Source organism: Mesocricetus auratus, unplaced genomic scaffold (assembly GCF_017639785.1).
Source record: "Mesocricetus auratus isolate SY011 unplaced genomic scaffold, BCM_Maur_2.0 contig_7469_pilon_obj, whole genome shotgun sequence".
In the NCBI taxonomy this organism is placed as follows: Eukaryota; Metazoa; Chordata; class Mammalia; order Rodentia; family Cricetidae; genus Mesocricetus; species Mesocricetus auratus.
The window spans coordinates 901-16,750 of NW_024432108.1; the positions used below are offsets into that span (position 1 = coordinate 901).

General features: G+C 45.4%; 1 protein-coding gene and 1 long non-coding RNA gene across 2 annotated transcripts; both read left to right on the forward strand.

Annotated features, from left to right (window-relative positions):
- Window positions 1–534: 534 nt before the first annotated feature.
- LOC121138303 lies at window positions 535–15,493 on the forward strand. Its single transcript, XR_005875395.1, has 3 exons — window positions 535–644; window positions 717–801; window positions 14,987–15,493. It is a non-coding gene; the product is annotated as an uncharacterized LOC121138303 (long non-coding RNA).
- LOC101840442 (unconventional prefoldin RPB5 interactor-like) lies at window positions 7,307–9,151 on the forward strand. The gene is given in 1 exon segment (XM_040741036.1): window positions 7,307–9,151. A coding segment is annotated over 1 exon segment (1,608 nt). The 5' UTR covers window positions 7,307–7,383; the 3' UTR covers window positions 8,992–9,151.
- Window positions 15,494–15,850: the final 357 nt, after the last annotated feature.

Sequence of the window (15,850 nt, forward strand, 5' to 3'; positions counted from 1 at the left end):
AGAATTATACTTTTGATTTTCTGTTGTTGATGTTTTGTTTTTTTAGAGAAGTAGACATGATTGTGGAGATAATATAGCCAATACAGTTTATAAAACCTTAGCAAAGGCAGGTAAGTTAGAAGATAGCCTGGGTTACAATATGAGTTCTGGGCTAGAAAGTGAGTGCTACATACTGAGACAGAGTTTCAAAACAACAACAAATCCAAAACAAAACCCAGAAACAAGCCAAGAGTAAAGGTGCACACTTTCAATGCCAGCACTCTATGCCTGTGAGTTTCAGGCCAGCGTGGTCTATTTAGCAAGATTCTGGACAACTGGGGCAACAGAGAAATTTAAGTCAAAATACAACCAGTATTGCTGGGAATGGTACTACATGCCTTTATTCTTAGCACTTGAGAAGGGAGGCAGAGGTGGGTAGGCAGAGAGACACAGGACAGAAACACACACACACACACACACACACACACACACACACACCAAAAACTCACATCAAAGCACATTAGAGAGCTGTAATTTGTATTACACACCAAACTTCCTCCTTGTTGTTCTAGTAAGCTGACGAATGATCAAGAACACAATGGCAAGGACACAGAGGATGAAGGAGGATGTCACCCACACTTCCCAGCCGTTGGCACAGCAGCCAGGTGAGGTCATTTCCAAGGCTGCAGGAAGGGAGTCTGGACAGTAAGCAGATCTTCCTTTATTTCTAAACCCAGATGCTGAGGATTGAGACATTCTACATATTCAAGAGGAAATGCAAATGAGCAGGAACAACCAGGGCCAAGGAGGACAACTTCTCAGGTGTGTACAGTCAGGGGACAAGGACACATAGACAATTTCACAGGTGTGTACAGTCAGGGGACAAGGGCAAGCAGATACTTCACAGGTGTGTACAGTCAGGGGACATGGACACACAGACAACTTCACAGGTGTGTACAGTCAGGGGACAAGGACACACAGACAACTTCACAGGTGTGTACAGCAAGTGGACAAGGACAAGCAGACAATTTCACAGGTGTGTACAGTCAGGGGACAAGGACAAGCAGACAATTTCACAGGTTATACAGCAAGTGGACAAGGACAAGCAGACAATTTCACAGGTGTGTACAGTCAGGAGACAAGGGCAAGCAGACAATTTCACAGGTGTCTCCAGAATGAGGAGACAAAGACAAGCAGCAAGACGAAACAAGTCCCAAGCTGGACAATTTCAGAGGTGTGTACAGTCAGAGGCAATGTCTTCAGGACAGAGAGTGTGAGGTTAACAGGACACAGTAGAAAGCTACTCATCAGCTTTTTTCCATAGGGAATACCTTGAGGCAGAGGAGTTTTCAGAAGCACAGAAATGTCAACTGACTATAATCAGAAGCTACTTCTCATAATAAAAGACCCATTGATGTAGAAAATTTGGAAAATGTAAAGGATTATATGGAAGAAGTTAAAATGGTACAGATATAAAATAAAGCTTTGGAAATACATGCAAAAAGAAAAAGAAAACCAAAATATACTACAGCAACCCCAACACTACATTTTGGCATGTATATTAAAGTCTCCATTCTGGGTGTATTTACAGATAAGTATAGTTTTCAAAATAGATGTTTTTGTTCATGAATGTAGATATATATGCAATTACTTATAAATAATAGGAATGTGTACACATTTCTACTGGTATCAGCTTTTTCATGTTTTAAAATATAAATGTACTTTGTCATATTATGTTCCTCCTACTTGATTCCATTTTTAGTCAATTTTCTCCACTATTTTATTTTTTCAAACAGGGTCTCTTTATGAAGCCCAGGCCGACCCTGACTAAAAATTCTCCTGCCTCAGCCCCTTGAGTGTATGGATGACAGGCATGTGTCAGCATGCCCAGGCTCTCCACTAATTTCTTAAGCTCACATATTCACTGCACTGCCCATGACTATACACACACTGAAACATCAGAGCTACTCAAGTCAATAGATTAGCATTCTACACGTGGAGGCAGTGTGGCATCATTTTGATACCTGGAGAGAGTCAGGGTACTGGTTGTGTACATTATTGCAGAGCATTGCAGTCATCTTATAGACATGTAACAAACTCACCGTTATGACAAATCCCTTCCTTTTGGTAAGGACAAATACCACCAACACTGCAAACAAAATCCCAAAATCACCCTACCTGAGGCCCAGCCTGTCCCCTCCAGGCAGCACATGCATACTGACACGCCCCCTCCCTATCCATGCAAGCCACAGCCCTGAGGTCTGTGACTAACAAAGTTTCCACCAATCCCTGTGGGCCTAGCCCCAGGCAATGGATGCATGCACAAGGCTCCAAGATGCTCTGGGGAGGAGAGGGACAGGTGCCACTGCTTCCCATGGAGATGCTTTCCTGTTCCTGCTGAGCTGTAGGTTGCAGTCTGTTTCTCAAGGCTGAGGTCCCTGTCAGGCCAGTAGGATGCCAACCATGAGAGTTCCTTCTTCCAGAGCTTGGGGAAAGCTTGGAGCAGGACAACACAGCACCAGGTTGTGTTCCCATGGTGGACCACATGACTAGTAGCCCCAGGAGACAGGTGCCAACTCAGGCAACCAAAGTGGCACTGGCCAGTGTCAGCAGTGACATGGGCCTCAGGGTCTCAGCAGCAACAAACAGGCAGCTAAGAGCACCCTCAGGCAGCAGCCCAGGCTGCGGTGTCCTCAGATCCTGGTCTCCCTGCCCCCACTGAGCTCATGTTCCTTCCTGCTCACCAGCACTTCAGAAAGCATTTTCTGGTTCACACCTGGCTCACACGAGGACAAAGCAGCAGGTGCTGAAGAGCCAAGTAGGACGCAGGAGTGGGAGCATCCCCAGAAAGTCATGGCAGAAGGCAACAGCAAGGTGGAGCACGGAGGCCCTGCCAACATGTCTGCCCTCAATTGTCCTGACCTGCACCTCAGCATGTCTGCACCAAAGCACATGCAATATTCCTACACCTCTGCTAGGCCCCACCCCCTGCCCCAGGCTGTGCCTTCCCCTCACTGGGACAGGAAATTCTTTACCCGGAAGGTGTGTGCTAGAGGCACCTGGCACCAGGTATGAAGGTGGCCCCAAGACAGCAGTGCAGCTCCTTGCTGTTCTGCTTCCAAATTGCAGGGGCAGGAAGTGGACAGTGGTCCTCAATGTGCAGATCAGGCTGGCCTCAAACTCACAGAGTTCTATCTGCTTCTGCTTCCCTCCCAAGTGGTGGGATTAAAGGCAAGTGCCTCTATGCTCAGCTTCTAGATGTTTTTACAAGATGTCTGTCACATTACCAAGTATTTCTGAAAGTTCCTGGATATCAAGGGATAGATAAACTAATGCAAATTTAATGCAAGGCTGCCTTCTAAGCTATGACACACACTCAGAGGGCTGGTTGACATTAATAGAGGAGAAGTTGAATGAAGATTCTCAGAGATGAAAAATAACACAACTAAAGGCCGTCTACCAACAGTAGAATGGGGCTTTCATGGCAAGGCTGGGGAACATTAACCTGTTAGGCAAATCACTATAACCTCTCTCTGTTCTGTGTACTGCCTGTGGAAGTACCTCACTATTGCCCCTGTGGACAGCATCGTGCTATGGTAAAAGTAAAGTTAAAAAAAACTCACTGTGGTTCTAAATGATTGATTCTGACTTTGGACTATGCAAACACTTTGTCCAGCCTGAAAGGCACAAGTACTAAAAAAGGGCAATGTACAAGAGTACAGCAGACCGCAGTACCTAAAGAAAGTATCCTCTCACATACATGGCCAGGAAAGAAATCCTCCCACAACCCATACACACCATTTCCCCCTACAGCCCAAGGGTTAATTCCAGAGAAAAAGCTGGAGCAAGGGCAGCTGCTTTATACAGAATTCAGAGTGGGTAAAGAAAACTACAAATTTACTAGGTGGACAAAAATACCTATGTCCTCCAGCCTCTAATGCAATGGTCCTCAAGCTTCCTAAGGCTGAGACGTTTGATACAGTTGTTCATGTTGTGGTGAGCCACACCATAAACTGTCCTTGCTACCTCATATCTTTGTTAATGATGTGAATTGTAATATAAACATCTGATAAATAGGATATCTGATATGTGACCCCTGTGGAAGGGTTGGTCGACTCCAACCAAGGGGTTGTGGCCTACGGTTCAAGAACCACTGCTCTAATGAATGAGTGGATCAGGTTTGAGAATCACTGCTCTGAAGAAGGGATCAGGGATCTCAACATAAGAGCCAATTCCCTACACCAAATAGAAGAGAATGTACACAATACATTTTAACTTATAGACATGGAAAAGGGCTTTCTGAACAGGACCCTGGGAGGCCTGGTGTTAAGACCAATAATAAACAAATGGGGCCATGTGAAACTGAAAAGCTTCTGTACAGTGATCACCATCGACCAAGTGCAAAGGTAGACACAGAGAGGGAAAAGTCTTTACTCAATGCCCTTTTGACAGAGGGTTAGTGTCCAGAACACACAGGACTCAAATTACTACACATCAAGAAATCTAACAACCCCATTTAAAACTGCAGCTTAGCAGGGGCATGGTGATGCAAGCCCCTAGATCCAGTGTTTGATGGTGGAGTTACAGACATGTCTGAGTACTCCAAGCCAGCCAGGGATATACGGTGAGACCCTGGAAAAAACTAGGAGTGGAACTAAGTGTATTGCATAAAATGTGAAATGAAAAGAGCTGAGAAATCTATTTCTCTTTTAATATTCACCATCCTTAGCCAACAGGGAACTGCAAATCAAAACTACACTGAGATTTCTTCTTACTCCAGCCTGAATGGTAAAGATCAAAAGACAACTGGCAGCAGACAGACACTGATGAGGATTCAGGGAAAGGGGACACTTATTTAGTTAGGGTGTAAACTGCTGCAGCCACTATGGGAAATGGAGTAGAAGTTCCTCAACAAGCTTATGGTCAGCTATAGATTTCATTGGAATGCACCGAAAGGACTCTTTATTCTACTATAGGGACATCTGCTCATCCCTGTTCTTTGTTGTTCTATTCAGGGGAGCCAGGGTGCACAGTCAGTCTAAGATGTCCCTTAACTGATGAACGGTTAATAAAAATTATATTACATGTGCACAATGGGATATTATTTAGCTGCTAAAAAATGAAATTATGAAATTTGCAGGTAAATGGTTAGAACTAGAAACATAAACAGAAAGAAAATTATTCCATGTTCTCTCTACCATGGATATTAGCTTTGAATCTTAAATATGTATGTTTCATTGAGACTACTTAGTTGGGCAACTGTAGGGAAAAAGGGACCAGTCAAAGAAACACACCCTGAGCAGAGCCAAAGAAACACACTTTGGCCCTGCAACCAGAACCAAAGAAATGTACCCTGACCCTAAAACCAGTGCCAAAGGAACACACTTTGTCCCTGGAATCAGAGTCAGTGAAAGAAATGTACCCTGGCCCTAAAATTGGAGCCAAAAGGCTAAAAAGGACCAGAGAAAGAAACACACTTTGGCCCTGAAACCAGAGCCAAATCTGACCCTAATCCTGTGTAAAAAAGTAACCAATCCCGGAGCAGAGCTCTAGCCAATCTGAGCTCAGCACTGAAATCGGACCAATCCCTACCCTGGAAAAACTTCCCCAACCCCAGGAACCCCTATATAAACCCTGTGTATGTTCAGCTTGGCTGGTCCAGCTGTCTTCCAATAAACCCCTTTGGATGAGCTTTGGGTGAAGATCTTCTTTTGCAGCGGCGACAGAGCAGAGGCGACGCAGGGCAGGGCAGGGCAGGGCAGGGCAGGGCAGGGCAGGGCAGGGCAGGGCAGGGCAGGGCAGGGCAGGGCAGGGCAGGGCAGGGCAGGGCAGGGCAGGGCAGGGCAGGGCAGGGCAGGGCAGGGCAGGGCAGGGCAGGGCAGGGCAGGGCAGGGCAGGGCAGGGCAGGGCAGGGCAGGGCAGGGCAGGGCAGGGCAGGGCAGAGGCAGGGCAGGGCAGGGCAGGGCAGGGCAGGGCAGGGCAGGGCAGGGCAGGGCAGGGCAGGGCAGGGCAGGGCAGGGCAGGGCAGGGCAGGGCAGGGCAGGGCAGGGCAGGGCAGGGCAGGGCAGGGGCAGGGCAGGGCAGGAGGCAGGGCAGGGCAGGGCAGGGCAGGGCAGGGCAGGGCAGGAGGGCAGGGCAGGGCAGGGCAGGGGCAGGGGCAGGGCAGGGCAGGGCAGGGCAGGGCAGGGCAGGGCAGGGCAGGGCAGGGCAGGGCAGGGCAGGGCAGGGCAGGGCAGGGCAGGGCAGGGCAGGGCAGGGCAGGGCAGGGCAGGGCAGGGCAGGGGCAGGGCAGGGCAGGGCAGGGCAGGGCAGGGCAGGGCAGGGCAGGGCAGGGCAGGGCAGGGCAGGGCAGGGCAGGGCAGGGCAGGGCAGGGCAGGGCAGGGCAGGGCAGGGCAGGGCAGCGCTGTAACACTTGCCCGGGAAACCTTCCTTGGCAGAGCGGAGTTGTTACACTCTGCTCCCGCCCGGCTCCCTGCTCTCTGCTCTCCGCTCTCCAGGAGCAGAGCTGAACTGTAGCAACTTCGCCCGAGAAACCTCCTGCGGAGCAAAACTGCTACACTAGGCGAACATCCCCAGCTGGAAGACCCTGTCCTGCTGGAGCGGAGCTGACACACCGGAGAAAGGCTGTAAGCTGCCAAGCTTACTGCAACCTGTGGTGGTCCTTGGCTCCTGAGCTCCAGGATACCTTTCTACCTGAGCTGTGTAACACTCAGTATCCTTGGCTCCCGAGCTCCAGGATACCTTTCCACCTGAGCTGTGTAACACTGGGTATTCTGTGACTCCCGAGTGCCAGAATACCTGACCCACTCCTGTTCCATCCTGTCCTGACCCATCCCGACGAAACGCTTACAGCAACTAGTAAGAGACTACCAGGGATGAGGAACTCTTTGAAAAGAGGAGATAGAGGATGTAATGACACCAGGGAAAAGGAGAATAATAAAACAGGAAATAATGGGGTAGGGGATAAAATGGCAGGGAACAAGGAAACCTATTGTAGAAGATCCTAAAATATATATGTATAGAGAGTTTCAATGGAGTCTGTTATAGGGTGCTATAACAGAGGTAGCAATACCCCAACTAGACACTTCATGTTACCAAATAAAAAGTCAAGTACCGGCTGCAGAAGACGGAAAGCATGGCTGGCGCTCCTGGCTTAGGGCCTGCTGCTCCGGGACAGCGGCGGCGGGGGACGGCGGTGGGATGCGCGTGTGAGATGAGGCCTCGGGCTTCACGGACGCGAGCAGCGGCCCCCGGGGCAGCGGCCAAGGCCAGCCCGGCCTCCTGGGAGCGCGGCGCGCGGTGCATGAGGTCGAGCGCGCAGGCGCTGGGCAGCTGCCGGCCACGCCGCCTCCGTAAACACTTGTTTAGGACTTGCTCGCCTCGCTGAGGCCGCGGCGCCGGGCATGGAACCCCCGCCCGAGGAGCCCGAGCCCGAGGCGGAGCCCCAGTCCCAGTCCCTTCCTGAGGCCTTGACCGCTGCTCCGCTGCGCGCCCCAAAGGCGGCGCGGCTCCGCGAGGAGCAGGAAAAGGTGGTCACTAACTGCCAAGAGAAAATCCAGCATTGGGAGAAAGTAGACAGTGACTATAGCGCTCTTCAAGAGAGACTGAGAACCTTGCCTGACAAGCTGTCCTACGACGTCATGGTACCATTTGGCCCTCTTGCCTTCATGCCAGGAAAACTTGTCCACACTAATGAAGTCACTGTTTTACTTGGGGACAACTGGTTTGCAAAGTGCTCGGCAAAACAGGCTGTAGGTTTAGTTGAGCACCGGAAAGAACATGTAAGAAAAACAATAGATGATTTAAAAAAAGTGTTGAAAAATTTTGAATCCAGAGTTGAATTCACAGAAGACTTGCAGAAGATGAGTGATGCTGCAGGTGATATTGTTGACATAAGAGAAGAAATTAAAAGTGACTTTGAATGTAAAGGAAAACAACGAATTGCTCATAAACCTCATTCCAAACCAAAAACTTCAGATGGTTTTGAAGCAGATTTTGAAGATGATGTAAAACCCAAGGATTTACTTGCTGATGAGGAATTATGGGCTTGACTTGAAGAGCTAGAGAGACAAGAAGAATTGCTGGGTGAACTTGATAGTAAACCTGATACTGTGATTATGAATGGGGAAGACACAGGGTCTTCTGAGGAGGAAAAGGGAGCTAATGGCACAGGCGTGAACACGGCGCCTGAGGTGACTGATCCCCTCGCCTCTGGCAGCCATGGTACGCAAGCTAGAAACGCAGGACTCCCTAATGGTCAAGCCAGTCGCCATTTGAACTGTTCAGTGAATGGTTCAAATTCTTACAGCAACGAAGAAGATGAAGAAGAAGATGATGATGGTGATGATGATGATGACGACGACGATGATGAAAGTGACCATGCTATTTCAGCAGATAATTCCGTACCAACAATATATTTCTCTCATACTGTTGAGCCTAAAAGGGTTCGAATAAACACTGGGAAGAATACCACTTTAAAATTCAGTGAAAAGAAAGAGGAAGCCAAGCGGAAACGAAAGAACAGTGCTGGAAGCCAAGCTACCCATGAGCTGCCTGCAATCAGGAGCCCCACTGACATTTACAGAGTCTTTGTGGATGTTGTGAATGGAGAGTATGTCCCTCGGAAGTCGATCCTGAAGTCTCACAGCAGAGAGAACAGTGCCTGCAGCGACACCAGTGAGAGCAGCGCAGCTGATGTGGACGACAGGCACAGCGCTCTGAGAAGCCTCAGCGGTGAGGAGGCCGCAGGCACCGACGCCAGCAGGGGCAGTTTGGAAGAGCTGCAGGAAAATCACCCCAAGAAGCCTTTGCCCTCAGGAGTGTCCGAGGCTTTCTCTGGAACTGTAATAGAAAAAGAATTCTCATCCCCCTCCTTAGCACCACATTCAGCCATTGCTCATCCTGCCCTACCCACTATTCCAGAGCGAAAAGAAGTTCTACCAGAAGCATCGGAAGAACCTGCAAAGAGGGTTTCAAAGTTCAAAGCTGCCAGATTGCAGCAGAGAAACTAGAGAGGAGATGGTCTTTACCTTCTGAGCTCAAGCTTCACTCTAGGACACACAGCAAATTCAGCCCATGGGGCTGGAAAGACACCCTGCTTCACGTGGCAAGAGTTCTCTCACCTTCATCAGTGGCATTTAAAACGTCACAGTAAATGTTTGAATACTGTAATACTCTGCTGGCTCTGTTAATTCCCTGAATACTGTCTAATTGGCCTTAGGATGCGATAGCAGCATTTGGATTTACTTTTCAAAGAATACTGTCATGCATTGTTTTTGTGTTTCCAGCTAAACACAGGCAGTTTTGTGCCAGCTGTGATGTTGTGCTTGCCATATGGGCTGTGCTAAAGAAACTTTTAAATTTTCAAATAGATTCAACAATTATATTACTTGCTTTCACATTTTAAAGGCACTTTAAAAAATCTACATATCTCTTGTAGGTTTCACAGCTAGGTGGTTCTTTGAAAAACTTCCTTTGGATGTCATACTGGAATGTTTAAGGCAAGAAGGTGCACAAACCCTATGGGAAATTTTGACTAGAAGAATAATATTTTGTACAACTTTTTTTTGCAAGTAAAATTTTTATGGAACTTGGTTTCTAAAATGTTGTGAACTTCCTGGTTTAGGATTGTGTATAAAAATGTCTTTGATTTGTGTATATGCTATCAAACCACACCACAGATTCTTGAATTCCTAAAGTCCCGCAAGCACCTCTTTTTCCCTGTGCATACAGTCTTTACTGGAATTGTTCTTTGGGAGACAAAATTTGTCTAGATGCTTTAAAAAATATTTTTTTAAATAAAGATTTGTTAAGTGTTTCAAAAAAAAGTCAAGTACCAGGAAAGATCCTTGAGCTGTTTATTGGCCAGGGCAATCCCATACACTCCCGAGCACTATAGACTATTGCCCTCACTATTAGTTTCCCTCCAAAATTGACTATGAGACCCTTGAGCACAGAATACGGAGAAACTATGCTGGTGCTGACCTTGTAGCTTCACCACAACTGGCTAGGTTTCAGAGTGCTGCAAAGTCATAGGCCCTAGGGAAGAAACTTCTACTCTTATTCTGCTAAATGGACACAGTATTAAGCCATCTCGTTAGTTATTATTGCCTTTGCTGACTTATACACTTTAAACAAAACTTAACCATTTTAAGTTGACTTTCTGATAAATAGCAGTTTTTAAACAAAAGTTTACAAGATTGATGTGAACCACTGTATTTACCTAATAAAAATTTTCAAAATTATCAGAGCAAAATGTGAACAAAAGAATAACTACTGTTAATTTAATACATTTTCCAGCTTACATATAGAAGACATTTATTTGCCCTTCACTAAGAAAATGAATATTTTTTCCTTTCCCATTACTTGATGCTTCACAATATTCTGAAATACTCACATCTAGGTTTTCCACTTGTTTTCATTGTAATTTTATTAAAAATCACTTTATTATAAAGAACTTCTAAATCAACAAATATACCAGGGAGCTAGATAGAGTAATACAGCCACTCAAGCAAGCACTTACCCAGATCCACAGTCCATAGATTTCAATGATATTCTGCACAGTTACAATAGCCCTTCTGAATCTGTGGAGCATGGCTTTACATTTTATATGTATTCTATCAATTGCATTTTATACACTTATCCACTGTGTGTGTGTGTGTGTGTGTGTGTGTGTGTGTGTGTGTCTGTAAAGGGTGGGGACTCAAGACAGGGTTAAGACTAGAAAAACAGCTTAATATCCTGGCAAGATCATGTGATCTTCCCAGAATTCTCCATCCATTCTCCTATCATCTTTTCATATTCACATTTATAACTTTTAAATATATATTCATCCTCATGTTTCCACTCTGAGTAGTGTTAGGTACAGGGTTATAATAGGATGAATATGGTTTTTACTCTTAGTGCTTAGTAGTCCTGTTTCATAACCTGTGAATGATTTGATGAGAAATGATTCCTAGGGAATGCCTTAAATCAACCACAACTTTCAAAACCACATATAATCTAGCATTAGTACAAAGGGCTGGCAAGCTCCCAATGAGCATCAAAGAAGCATGCCTACCTTAATACTAATCACAGACATACCAGGAAAAAATGGTGCCTGTTTGTATATTTGGGATGTGGTAGAAAAGTGCATATATCTGTCATTTAAAGAAACTCTGATATCCTGGAAGAATCATGAACAAACAACTATCAGCCTTCATTACCAGTAGTATTTAAGTGTCTATAGGTGTGCGTGTGTGACTGCATGTATACTAATCATACACATGTATACATGTGTGTATCTACAGTCACAAGCATACTCCTTTGGGCCTGGTTTAGTTTTTGAGGGAATGGGGTGGAAGAGAGTTGTCAGAGGAGAATGCAGGCCAACTCCATTTAAAGATCCCCAGGAAAAAAATCACCATTATGACAATTCCCTTCCTCTTGGAAAGTATTCACACCCCGGGGCCCCAGAAACATAAAGTCTCTGACAAAATCCCAAATACACCCTGCCCTAGGCCTCCCCTGTCCCTCAGGACAGCTCAAGCACATGCATACTGACACCACCCTGCATCTGCAAGCCACAGCCAAGAGTCTGTTGCTAGCAAAGTTCCCACTGCTCTCTGAGGGCCTATCCCCAGGCAATGGACCCACAGGGCTCCTGGCTGCACAGGGAATCAGGGGGACAGGCTGCCTTGCTCACCTTGGAGATGTTTTCCTGGTCATTAAGGACTGCAGATTGCAGCCCTTTTTCTGAATGAGGTCCTCGTTGGGCCCATAGGACACCAAGCTACAGTGTGCATTCCTCCTGAGCTTGGAGTTGGATGACAGACAGCACCAGGTTGTGTTCTAATCATCGACTGCCCAGCTGATAGCCCCAGGCACTGACATTGGCTCAGCAAGACCACCTGGGCATCTCAGAGAATGGAAGCCACTCCAGTCCCATTTGAGCATCAACAATGGTGGTGAGGCCTAGCCTTGAACAGCAGTGACAAGCTGGTGGCTAAAACGACCATCAGGCAGAGGCTGGGGATCTACTGCCTCAGCTCCTGGTTCTAGGTGAAGGAGCCTGAAGCAGTGCCTCCCACTATGGTCTCCTTCGGGCCTGGCTCACAGCAGCAAATGCTTCGAGAAGAGGCTCTGTTTCACTCCAGGGACACACATGGGACACACGAGCATTTATGGGAGAGCCAAGTAAGTCACAGGAGCTGGAGCACCACAGGCAGGCAAGGTGGAGTTCTGGAGGACTGCCCCCACCTGCCTTCCTAGAGACCCTGCCCTCTGCTCAAGGGATTCCCCTATATCTCTGCTACTGCCACACTCCCTACCCACAGCCCTGCCTTCCTCTCTCCTCTGTGGGCATAGATTCTTGGGCAGGAAGCTGTGCACTTGAGTTGCACGTGGCAGGAAGTTCACCACAATGGCACTGAGAGTCTTTGCTCTTCAGCTTCCAAATCGCAGGGGAAATAGATAGTGACGACCAAGCCACAAGGGGACATCCTCTGGAGGGAACCACAGAGCAGCCTCTTGTCTGAGGAAGGCTGGAGATTGCTGAGTGTTCACGCTAATGTTGGAAGAAGTTCCTGGTTGAGTTGGGAGCTCACCCTGTATTGTCATAGTTCATGGATATACTTATATGCAAGTGGAGCAGTGAAATGCCTTTAAGAATATGTATAAAACCATAATCCAATATGACGTGTGTTAGGATTTCTTAGGTAAAGATTTTGGTCCTGTAGATATAGTTTAAATTATTTGTTCTGAACAGGGCTGTGTGTGGAGAATACATATCCAATGTCAGTAACTCTTTCAAATGTAGTGTTTTTCATCCTGCTTCATTACCTTGTCATGAGGAGGATTGAGAGTTTGGAGAAGTAACAGGGACAAACATCACATGCCCTCACCAATATGCAAATATCTAGAGTGGAAGATGGGCTGGACATGGGTCTCTGGTGAGAACTGTCAGACTTCTACCTGCTTTAGGAGAGGTCAAGGCAGAGTCACCTTTAGAACAGAGGTTTTCCTCTCAGCCAGCTCCTTGCAGCAGTGGCCAGACTCCTTTGGGACAGACTGTCAGTATACAGATTAGCTCTACTCTCTTCCAAATCATCTGGCTAAATCTGTGTCACTCAGTAAGAAATCCACCCTAGCAATGAAACTAAACCTGAATTTTCTAGTATGAGGGAAATAGGTTATCTGATTTACCTGATTATTACAGGACTCATATAGTTCAGAAATTTTAAAATTACTTGGTGACCTAAAGAAAACTCCATAAGTGGGTGCTAGAACATTATTGTTTTCAGAAAGTAATTTGAAAATCTAGTGGAGTGGTTCAGGCCTGTATTCTCAGCCCAGGGAGGATGTGAATTAAGGCCATGCTGAGCTCTATGAGTTCTAGACTAAACTGACACAGAGTGACAGCATGTCTCATAAAATAAACACCAAAAAATAAAACACAAACAAGCAACAGATTCCCATGGAGAAAATATTCCAGTAATATTAATAAAGAAATTGTGAAAACAAGACTGTAGAATATACTACCATGTACGTGAACTTCTATATATTTATATGGATAACACCCTGCATTTGTTACTTTTGTGATAATATAATGGAATTCCTGTGATGAAAACTTATTGGTGGATGAATTTATTATGTTCTTGGTTGCAGAGGGCTCACTCCATATGACTAAGGGGCATGATGAAATATGGGACTTCTGCCCTGTCCAGAAGGTCACAATGAAGGACAAGCACGGAGAAGCCTGTAATTAGGAGACAGGAGACACAGAAAAGGACAAGACAGGCTTTCTGATCAAGCTGGGAAGTTTTACTTTTCTCAGTCACATTATATAGTGGTTAGGGTGGGAGGATAGGTAAGGCAGGGTAATAAAAACAGGGGTAGTTGCGTAGTAACCAGACCACAGAATGTTCTTATTCATGGGTCACTAAAGGTGAGCAGGATAGCAGGTGAAAATAAGCAGGATGCTAGCAGGGTGAAGAGCTCACAGGAGGAAAGGTAACGAAATGACCTAACTTTGGCCTGTTCTCTTATTTACTATCAGCTCTTCCTGTGAACCCAGGTTCTATTTATTAGGAAGTGGGATAGAAGAAGATGTTGTTTAGCTGCCTAACTGCAGTGTTTTTCTTTCAGCTATCTTCCTGTTGATTCATTAGGGGATAAGTGAAGGTTAACTGGGCTGCTTGTGTGGACCTTTGGCAGCCTTCATGTTTTAGCTATAATGATTGCTTTGGCATATTTTGGCCATGCAGCCAAAAACCATAAAGAGGGGAAGTTCTCCTCTGATGGCTGTCAGGCTTCTCTACTGTTTATTCAGCCCCAGCTCCCATGGCAAAGGTCACATGCCTCCCATACTCCGAGTGGACCTTTTCCATCTGCTAACCCTTCCTGCATATTCTCTCACAGATATAACCATAGGTATACCTATATAATTTCCTAGGTGGTGCTATTATAATCAAGTGAAGTTGACGATGAATTGATACCACACCTTATTAAACTCTCTCCATTGTTTGACTGTTCTATGTCTTTCTTAAGCTTTGGTTAGAAAAGACAGTTTTCTAGGCAATGTTTCCTGAGAGTCATTATCAACAGCAGCAATATCTGCCATGAACAGAAAGAGAACTGCTGTCAAAATGAATGTACATGTATTATTAGAACTTCCAATGCTTACACCTTATTTTATAGCCTTAGTTTTTTCTTTATACGTTTTATTTTTATTGAAAAGAAAAAAACTGCTAAATATTGATAGGATATAATATGATGTTTTACTAAATATACACATTATGGAAAGTTTAAATCAGCTTAATTAGCAAATTGATGGCCTGAACCATCTATCATGGCTTTGTGTGAAAACATTTTAAAGCTCATTATTTACTACTTTAAAATAAACACCATAACGTGCCATTGGTAACTAAATTTAATGCATGTTGCAACATAACACAGCATGGGCATTTAATTACTATAACCTTGCATCCTCTGATACATAATCTTGATTTCTATCTTAACTGGATCTAGAACTAATCAAGAAACAAACTGCTGAGAGTTTTGGCTTCCTGCACTGCCATCAGAATCCAGCTTCTTCAGAAATTTTGAGTGAAGGGCTGAAGACCAGCCGATCTCCAAGATTCCTCCTGGTCTTTGGAGTCAAATGGGGAGTGCAGGAGTCTGAGTTGATGATAATAATGTGACTTTCTCAATGTTGGTTTAAAGATTAGACTCAAATCAAGTATAACTTTACAGAGCATTCATAATGATATACTTGTGCAAGATACATCATGGTTTGAAAGATTATGCAATCTCCTGATTCTACAACACCATCTCAAGACCATAAGTCTCTGGATGACTTCACATTACATTGGTGACTCTGCACATGGATTCTGTTTAAATATTGGTGAGAACTTCATTTTTGCACCATTCCCCCATTGGGGTCTGTTGACTACTTGCTACTAGGGGCTTTTAGCAAAACACTTCTCATCCCCTCTTCCCAGTAAGGCCTGCATGCAAGTTCCTGTTTATTGTCTAAATGCTAATTCCTATTTTTGGCCCACCCCTTTGCGGGAGGGCCCTGGGAATATAGGCTTCTGACCTTGGTGTTTTTCCACCATACCTGCCTTTGGTATATAAGGATCCTCTCTTGTAATAATAAATGCCATTCTCCTTGAAAAATGAGCCGCTGTCTTTGTCTTTATTTTCATCCTTAGCCTCGGATTGTTGTGATGCATCATAGTATTGTAGCTGTGAATACACCTGCAGTTTGCTACACTTCATGATGAGGCCAAATGAATCTCTGATGTTTGATTTACTTTTTTGATGGTTAATAATGTTGAACAATTTCTACACATTTTTGAATGCTTGTATGTTCATCTTTTGAAACTTTTG